General features: G+C 45.8%; 1 protein-coding gene across 9 annotated transcripts in view; it reads right to left on the reverse strand.

Annotated features, from left to right (window-relative positions):
* LOC129716391 (uncharacterized) overlaps positions 1 to 6,999 on the reverse strand; it is a 56,975-nt gene extending 49,976 nt beyond the window's left edge. For 6 of the 9 annotated variants that reach the window (XM_055666267.1, XM_055666263.1, XM_055666264.1 and 3 more), the window contains exons 1-5: positions 6,924 to 6,999; positions 5,339 to 5,362; positions 4,386 to 4,412; positions 1,396 to 1,471; positions 752 to 845 (exon numbers count right to left, since the gene is read on the reverse strand). In XM_055666267.1, the coding sequence (XP_055522242.1) occupies positions 752 to 845; positions 1,396 to 1,471; positions 4,386 to 4,412; positions 5,339 to 5,362; positions 6,924 to 6,975 (273 nt within the window). In that variant the 5' untranslated portion in view covers positions 6,976 to 6,999. Of the gene's footprint in view, positions 1 to 751; positions 846 to 884; positions 1,124 to 1,395; positions 1,472 to 4,385; positions 4,413 to 5,338; positions 5,363 to 6,923 lie in introns of those variants that run through there. The other 3 variants (XM_055666261.1, XM_055666266.1, XM_055666268.1) reach the window with 3 other exon arrangements.
* Between the last annotated feature and the right edge of the window lie 2,887 nt (positions 7,000 to 9,886).

Genomic DNA, 9,886 nt, shown 5'->3' on the forward strand with positions numbered 1-9,886 from the left:
AGGAAGATTGTTCCCGATGTTGGGGAAGTCCAGAACAAGGGGTCACACAGTTTAAGGGTAAGGGGGAAATCTTTTAGGACCGAGATGAGAAAAAAAATGTTTACACAGGGAGTGCAGAATCTGTGGGATTCTCTGCCACAGAAGGTAGTTGAGGCCAGTTCATTGGCTATATTTAAGAGGGAATTAAGATGTGGCCCTTGTGGCTAAAGGGATCAGGGGGTATGGAGAGAAGGCAGGTACAGGATACTGAGTTGGATGATCAGCCATGATCATATTGAATGGCGGTGCAGGCTTGAAGGGCCGAATGGCCTACTACTGCACCTATTTTCTATATTTAAATGCGTGGGCAGGCTACGACTTTATTCCTTGGAGTACACGAGGTTAAAGACTGATCTGCTGGAGGCTTATACAATTGTGAAGGAAATAGATAGGTTGAATATACAGACTTTTACTCAAAATAGGGCAATCAAGAAACAGAGGATATAGGTTTAAGTTTAAGAAAGACGCAAAGTGCTGGAGCAACTCAGCGATCAAGCAGCATCTCTGGAGAAAAGGAATAGGTGACGTTTCATATACAACTTGCAAACAGGCTCTTCCAATCTGTGCCGACCAACGTTATCCCCGTACAGTAACACTATCCTATACATTATTGACAATTTACAATTTTACCGAAGCAAATTTACCTTCAACCCTGCACGACTTAGGGACATGGGAGAAAATCGGAGTACCCGGAAGAAACTCACGCGCTCACAGGGACACATACAATATCTGGACTGACAGCAGCCGAGATCAGGATCGAACCCCGATTTGTGGCACTGTGAGGCTGCATCTTTATCGCGACGTTTCTGTATGGCCAGATGAAGAGAGAGAAGCAGAATATTTACCATAACCATCATGTCGGCCTCCACCGTGTCCACCATACACGCCAAGCTTGCCATATCCACTGTGTTTACCGTGTCCACCATACACGCCAAGCTTGCCGTATCCACTGTGTCCAACGTATCCACCATGCCCGCCGTGCCCACCGTGCCCGCCATGCACGCCGTATCCACCGTGCACGCCGTATCCACCGTGCCCGCCATGCACGCCGTATCCACCGTGCACGCCGTATCCACCGTGCCTGCCATGCGCCGTATCCGCCATGCACGCCATATCCACCGTACCCGCCATGCACACCGTATCCACCATGCCTGCCATATCCACCGTGCCCGCCATGCACGCCGTATCCGCCATGCACGCCATATCCACCGTGCCCGCCATGCACGCCGTATCCACCATGCACGCCGTATCCACCATGCACGCCATATCCACCGCCCGCCATGCACACCGTATCCACCGTGCCTGCCGTATCCACCGTGTCCGCCATGCACGCCGTATCCACCGTGCCCACCATACCCAGCGTAACCGCCATGCCTGCCGTATCCACCATATCCACCGTAGCCGCCATGCCCGCCATGTCTGTGCCAATATCCTGTGGGGGGCAACAGATATGCATGAATAATGTTTGCAGAAACAATTCAGATATAAACTGTGTGTTTTCATTTTACCAGGCGAATCTTGTGTTAAAGTGGATTGACAGCTATAAAGTCACAGCTTCATAGAGCATGTAAACATGCCCATTGGCACGAGTTGCCTTTGCCGAGCAATCTGACCCATCTACCATAATCCCACCAGTCTGCATTTGCCCAATAATAGTCTATCAGCCAGTCCCTGATCTGTTCCAGGCCGTGGTTGATATTTTACCAGACGTTGAGCTACAGGGTGGCCCAGTGGAGGAGCTGATATATCCGCTGCCTCACAGCGCCAGAGAACCGGTTTGATTACTGGTTTGGGAATTACAGAGACATGGCTGCAAGAGGACCAGGGCTGGGAAATTAATATTCAGGGATATACGTCCAATCGAAAAGACAGACAGGTGGGCAGAGGGGGTGGGTAGCTCTGTTGGTAAGGAATGAAATTCAATCCCTTGCGAGGTGTGACATTTTTTCAGCAGATGTAGAGTCAGTATGGATAGAACTGAGGAATTGTACGGGTTTAAAGCCCCAATGGGAGTTATCTACAGGCCCCCAATAGCCTGGATATAAGGTGCAAGTTGAATCAAGAGTTAAAATTGGCATGTCGCAAAGTTAATGCTACAGTTGATATGGGAGATTTCAACATGCAGGTATACAGAGAAAATCAGGTTGGTACTGGACCCCAAGAAAGGGAGTTTGTGGAGTGCCTCCGAGATGGATTCTTAGAGCAGCTTGTACTGGAGCCTACCATGGAGAAGGCAATTTTGTATCTAGTGTTGTGTAATGAACCGGGTTTGATAATGAAACTTGAGGTAAAGGGGCCATTAGGAGGTAGTGACCATAATATGATAAGTATTATATATTATAAGACCAGTTAGCCTGACTACTGTGGTGGGAAAGATGCGGGAGTCAATTATTAAATAGGTAATAATGGGGCATTTGGATAGCAGTAAAAGGATTAGTCCAAGTCAACATGGATTTATGAAAGGGAAATCATGCTTGACTAATCTTCTGGATTTTTTTGAGGATGTGACATGTAAAAGGGATGAAGGGGTGCCAGTGGATGTAGTGTATCTAGACTTTCAGAAAGCCTTTGATAAGGTCCCGCATGGGAGACTGGTGAATAAAATTAGAGCACATGGTATTGGGGGTAGGGTGTTGACATGGATAGAAAATTGGTTGGCAGACCGGAAGCAAAGAGTAGGAGTGAACGGGTCCTTTTCAGAATGGCAGGCAGTGGCGAGTGGAGTGCCGCAAGGCTCGGTATTGGGGCCACAACTGTTTACCATATATATTAATGATTTGGAAGAGGGAATTAGGAACAACACTAGCAAGTTTGTGGATGACACAAAGCTGGGTGGCAGTGTGAACTGTGAAGAGGATGTTAGGGGGTTGCAGGGTGACCTGGACAGGTTGAGTGAGTGGGCAGATGCGCGGCAGACACAGTATAATATAGATAAATGTGAGGTTATCCACTTTGGCGGCAAAAACAAGGGGGCAGATTATTATCTCAATGGGGTTAGGTTAGGTAAGGGGGAGGTGCAGCGAGACCTGGACATCCTTGTACACCGGTCACTGTAAAATGTTCTTCTGCAGTTGTATAGGGCTCTCGTGAGACCACATCTGGAGCATTGTGTACAGTTTTGGTCTTCTAATTTGAGGAAGGACATCCTTGTGATTGAGGCAGTGCAGCGTTGGTTCACCAGATTGATCCCTGGGATGGCGGGACTGTCATATGAGGAAAGGTTGAAAAGAATCGGCTTGTATTCACTGGAGTTTAGAAGTATGAGGGGGATCTTATAGAAACATATAAAATTATAAAAGGACTGGACAAGCTTGATGCAGGAAAAATGTTCCCAATGTTGGGCGAGTCCAGAACCAGGGGCCACACACACAGTCTTAGAATAAAGGGGAGGCCATTTAAGACTGAGGTGATGAAAAACTTTTTCACCCAGAGAGTTGTGAATTTATGGAATTCCCTGCCACAGAGGGCAGTGGAGGCCATGTCACTGGATGGATTTAAGAGAGAGTTAGATAGAGCTCTAGGGGCTAGTGGAGTCAAGGGATATGGGAAGACGGCAGGCACTGGTTATTGATTGGGAGCGATCAGCCATGATCAGAAGGAATGGCGGTGCTGGCTTGAAGGGCCGAATGGCCTCCTCCTGCACCTATTTTCTATGTTTCTATTAATCTACAATTTGAGAGGGAGAAGGAAAAATCGAAACTGTCAGTCTTACAGTTGAGCAAAGGGAACTATGGAGCCACGAGGGAGAAGCTGGCGAAAGTTGACTTGAATGAGACTCTAGCAGGGATGACAGTGGAACAATAATGGCAAGTATTTTCAGGGAATAATACAGAAGATGCAGGATCAGCTCATTCCAATTACAAAGAAAGTTTCGGGAATAAGAGGCGATCGTGGCAGGCAAGGGAAATCAAGGGCAGTATAAAAATAAAAGAGTAGAGGTATAACATAGCAAAGATGAGCGGGAAGCAAGAGGATTGCGAAACTTTTAAAGAGCAACAGAAGATAACGAAAATGGCAATAAGGGGAGAAAAGATGAGGTACGAAGGTAAGCTAGCCAAGAATATAAAGGAGGACAGTAAAAGCTTCTTTAGGTATGTGAACCGCACGGAAACATTGGGTGGGGCGCAAAGTCTCCAGAGGTTTCCGTTCAGGTTTCCTAAGTGGGACAGGGGCATTAGAGATGCAGCACGGAACAGGCCTTCGGCCACAATTACATGCTGACCATCGATCACTACTTCTATGTTTTCCAATCTGTGCATACAAGCGGCAATTTACAGAGGGTTAATTAACCCACAAACCCACACATTGGAATAAATGGAGAACAAATTCAGACAAAAAGTTATTACCATAGCCACCTTGACCGTACGATTTACCTGTTGAAAAAATAGAAACATAGAAAATAGGTGCAGGAGTAGGCCATTCGATATGATCATGGCTTATCATCCAACTCAGTATCCTGTACCTGCCTTCTCTCCCTACCCCCTGATCCCTTTAGCCACAAGGGCCACATCTAACTCCCTCTTAAATATAGCCAATGAACTGGCCTCAACTACACATTCTGTGGCAGAGAATTCCACAGATTCACCACTCTCTGTGTAAAAAATGTTTTTCTCATCTCGGTCCTAAAAGATTTCCCCTTTATCCTTAAACTGTGACCCCTTGTTCTGGACTTCCCCAACATTGGGAATCATCTTCCTGCATCTAGCCTGTCCAACCCTTTAAGAATTTTGTAAGTTTCTATAAGATCCCCCCTCAATCTTCTAAATTCTAGCGAGTACAAGCCGAGCCTATCCAGTCTTTCTTCATATGAAAGTCCTGACATCCCAGGAATCAGTCTGGTGAACCTTCTCTGTACTCCCTCTATGGCAAGAATGTCTTTCCTCGGATTAGGAGACCAAAACTGTACGCAATACTCTAGGTGTGGTCTCACCAAGACCCTGTAGAACTGCAGCAGAACCTCCCTGCTCCTATACTCAAATAATTTTGCTATGAATGCTAACATACCATACCGTTTCTATAAGATCCCACCTCGATCTTCTAAATTCTAGCGAGTACAAGCCGAGTACAAGCCAAATAGATTAGGATAAGCATTGTTTGCCGGGAGAACGTGCACACTCCTCAAAGACAGCACTTGAGGATATGATCAAACTCACTGTGAGACAGCGATGCCACCAACTGCACCACAGTTAAAAGTTCGATCCTTAAATCAGAAAGTTTCCAATCCGAAGTTTAACAAAAAAACACCTCCATTTATTCTGTTTTTCCTAAAGTGCAAGATAAGCTGAATGAAAAACATTACCTCCGTGTCTAACTGGAAATGAATCTGTAAAAAAAAAACAGAATTGTGATATTATTGTCTTTAATAAATCGTGTGAATAATCACTTTTCAAGCACAGGTGCAATGTTCCACCACCTTGCCATTTCCCCGTAGATCTATCAGTAGGAAATGCAAACACCCCCACACAGAAATTAAATAACTCCAGCCAGGCTAATGAGAGACTGTGGTGCTGATGATAACATCATGTAACCCAAGTCATTGTTCCCATTCTCAGGGAATGTGGACCACCTCCTTCTCACTTTCCATTCAATGCGTGCCTGCCATAATGTTATACTAGAGCTTCGTAAGTTATAAGTTGTAGGAGCAGTATTAGGCCATTCGGCCCATCAAGTCAATCATGGCTGCAAGAGGATTTCAGTATAGGAGTAAAGAGGTTTTTCTGCATTGTATAGGGCTCTGGTGAGACCACATCTGGAGTATTGTGTACAGTTTTGGTCTCCTAATTTGAGGAAGGACATCCTTGTGATTGAGGCAGTGCAGCGTAGGTTCACGAGATTGATCCCTGGGATGGCGGGACTGCCATATGAGGAAAGATTCAAAAGACTAGACTTGGATTCACTGGAGTTTAGAAGGATGAGGGAGAAATCTTATAGAAACATATAACATTATAAAAGGACTGGACAAGCTAGATGCAGGAAAAATGTTCCCAATGTTGGGCGAGTCCAGAACCAGGGGCCACACAGTCTTAGAATAAAGGGGAGGTCATTTAAGACTGAAGTGAGAAAAAGCTTTTCACCCAGAGAGTTGTGAATTTATGGAATTCCCTGCCACAGAGGGCAGTGGAGGCCAAATCACTGGGTGGATTTAAGAGAGAGTTAGATAGAGCTTGTGGAGTCAAGGGATATGGGGAGAAGGCAGACACGAGTTATTGATAGGGAATGATCAGCCATGATCACAATGAATGGCGGTGGTGGCTCGAAGGGCCAAATGGCCTCCTCCTGCACCTATTTTCTATGTTTCTATGTTTCTATCTTTCCCTCTCAGCTCCATTCTACTGCCTTCACTCCTTAACGCATGACATAATTATCATTCAAGTGTCTGTCAACCTCCACCATTGAACTATTCATTGGTTTGGCCTCCACAAACATATGTCCCCAATAACTCTCACCAAGGCTGCCTGCATAATCAAGGATGAGTCGTAACATGGCCACTCCCTTTTCTGCCCTCCCCTATTGGGCAAGAAGAACAGAAGTGTGAGGACACACCTCCAGAGTCAGGTTCAGTTCTTTCCCAACTGTTTGAGGCAAAATGACCATTCTACCAACAACCAGAAGGCAGTCCTGAACTACTGTCTACCTCCTTGGAGACCGACAGACTATCATTGATCAGAACTTGCTGGCATCATCTTGCACTAAATGCTATTTCCTTTATCATGAATCTGTACACTGTGGAAGGCTCGATTGTAATCATGTATTGTCTTTCCGCTGACTGGTTAGCTCACGACAAAATCTTTTCGTTGTACTTCAGTACAATTGGCAATAAACTGAGCTCAAAATCAAACTAGGTCACCTTCGATATCCAGGGACCTCCTCAGAGGAAGACTTACCAACATCGATGGCTGCAACGAGGAAGGCCAAGACGAGACAAAGGCACGGCATGTTCGCGGTGCGTTGTCAGAATCGGGGGTGATGTGTGCTGTGTGAACCAGGCCTTTTATATGCCACAGAACCATCCGACCAAAAAGTTGGCTCCATCCGCAACGTGGCATTCGCCAAAAGCAATGAATCTTCAACACTCTAACTTGGCAGGGATGAGAGAACATGTAATGTACTGGCTGGCAAAGTTAAGAAATTGCAAGTACTTGTACGGTCGGGCGGATTCAGAATTTATTATTTGCTGCCAGTTACATAGAAACATAGAAAATAGGTGCAGGAGGCCATTCGGCCCTTTGAGCCAGCACCACCATTCATTGTGACCATGGCTGATCGTCTCCAATCAATAACCCGTGCCTGCCTTCTCCCCATATCCCTTGATTCCCATAGCTCCTAGAGCCCTATCTAACTCTCTTAAATCCATCCAGCGATTTGACCTCCACAGCCCTCTGTTGCAGGGAATTCCATAAATTCACAACTCTCTGGGTGAAAACGTTTTTTTCTCACCTCAGTCTTAAATGGCCGCCCCTTTATTCTAAGTCTGTGGCCCCTGGTTCTGGATTCGCCCAACATTGGGAACATTGTTCCTGCATCTAGCTTTTCCAGTCCTTTTATAATTTTATATGTTTCTATAAGATCCCCCTCATCCTTCTAAACTCCAGTGAATACGAGTCTAGTCTTTTCAGTCTTTCCTCATATGACAGTCCCGCCATCCCAGGGATCAATCTCGTGAACCTACGCTGCACTGCCTCAATCACAAGGATGTCCTTCCTCAAATTAGGAGACCAAAACTGTACACAATACTCCACATGTGGTCTTACCAGAGCCCTATACATCTGCAGAAGAAGAACATATCAACCACTTAGGTCCAGCTTGTTGAACTTTAACCACACCATTGACCGCTGGCTGTTCATGTAGTTGATCAGAGGATATGTGTACTGAACGATGGGCGGCGCGGTGGCACAGATAGCAGAGTCACTGCCTCACGACACCAGAGACCCGGGTTCGATCCCCACGTTTGGTGCTTTCTGTGTTTTGCTTTATTTAATCTAGAGAGACAGCTTGGACACTGATCCTTTGGCCCAAGGAGTGCGCCCCGACCAGCGACCCCCGTACTGCACTACAATGCCCGTACACTAGCACCACAGACAATTTACAATGTTTACAAAAGCCAGCTAATCCCACAAACCTGCATTTATTTGGTGTGACTATTTCCTGATGGGCCAAATAATCTAATTCCGCTCATAACTTATTGAAACATAGAAACATAGAAAATAGCTGCAGGAGGAGGCCATTCGGCCCTTCGAGCCAGCACCGCCATTCATTGTGATCATGGCTGATCGTCCCCAATTAATAACCCGTGCCTGCCTTCTCCCCATATCCCTTGATTCCCATAGCCCTTAGAGTATCTAACTCTCTCTTAAATCCATCCAGTGGCTTGGCCTCCACTGCCCTCTGTGACAGGGAATTCCACAAATTTACAACTCTCTGGGTGAAAATTTTTTTTTCTCACCTCAGTCTTAAATGACCTCCCCTTTATTCTAAGACTGTGGCCCCTGGTTCTGGACTCGCCCAACATAGGGAACATTGTTCTTGCATCTAGCTTGTCCAGTCCATTTACAATTTTATATGTTTCTATAAGATCCATCTCATCCTTCTAAACTTCAGTGAATACATGCCTAGTCTTTTCAATCTTTCCTCATATGACAGTCCCACCATCCCAGGGATCAATCTCGTGAACCTACGCTGCACTGCCTCAATCACAAGGATGTCCCTCCTCAAATTAGGAACTTGAAATTTGGCCTGTTTCTCACGACTCCGTCTAAAAATCATACTGTCAAAGTCGCAGATTCATAGGTCCTTCAGACCCTGTCCATGTCTACAATAATCCCCACTAAGCTAGTCTCAGTTGCTGCACACTTGCCTGCATTTATTTGGTCCATATTCCTCTCAACTTTTTCCATCCATGGCACCTGTCCAAATGTCTTAGCAATGATGTTATTGTACCTACCCTCTGGCAGCTCATTCCATGTAGCCACCAATCTCTGTGAAAAAATTACCCTTCATGTTCTGATTAAACCTTGACCCTCTCACCGTAAACATATGTACTCTTGTTTTTGGTTTCTCTACTCTGGTTAAAAGACTATGTCCATGTCCACACCCACATCTGTATAAAAATCTTTCCCCAAACACCTCCTTTAAACTTTACCCATCCCACCGAGGGCGGTATGGTGGCACAGCGGAGGAGTTGCTGCCTTACAGCGCCAATGTCGAGTGTTCGATCCTGACTATGTGCGCTGCCCGTATAGACAATAGGTGTAGGAGTAGGCTATCCGGCCCTTCGAGCCAGCACCGCCATTCAATGTGATCATGGCTGATCATCCACAATCAGTACCCTGTTCCTGCCTTCTCCCCATGTCCCCTGACTCCGCTATTTTTAAGAGCCCTATCTAGCTCTCTCTTGAAAGCATCCAGAGAACACGCATCCACCTCCCTCTGAGGCAGAGAATTGCACAGACTCACCACCGTGGTAACCATTGTTAGGGGATGATTTTTTTGTGTGTAAGTTAATATGTTAGTCTGTGTCCAAGATGGCTGTCGGAAGGGAGAGTGCACGCTGGCGCGGTTTAGCTGCCGCTGCTCTCTCTTCACATTGTGTTTTTGTTTTTTTGTCTTTGGAGCGACTTCTGTCTTTAATTTGTGTATTGGTGATGTCCTTATTATTTATTTTACTCCGACTGTATGTTTTTTCTCTCTTGTTAATTTCTGTAAGGTGTCCTTGAGACTTTGAAAGGCGCCCGCAAATAAAATGTATTATTATTATTATTACTCTCTGTGAGAAAAAGTGTTTCCTCACCTTCGTTCTAAATGGCTTACACCTTATTCTTCAACTGTGGCCCCTGGTTCTGGACTTCCC

The sequence above is a fragment of the Leucoraja erinacea genome, unplaced genomic scaffold, assembly GCF_028641065.1.
Source record: "Leucoraja erinacea ecotype New England unplaced genomic scaffold, Leri_hhj_1 Leri_225S, whole genome shotgun sequence".
Lineage (NCBI taxonomy): Eukaryota > Metazoa > Chordata > Chondrichthyes > Rajiformes > Rajidae > Leucoraja > Leucoraja erinaceus.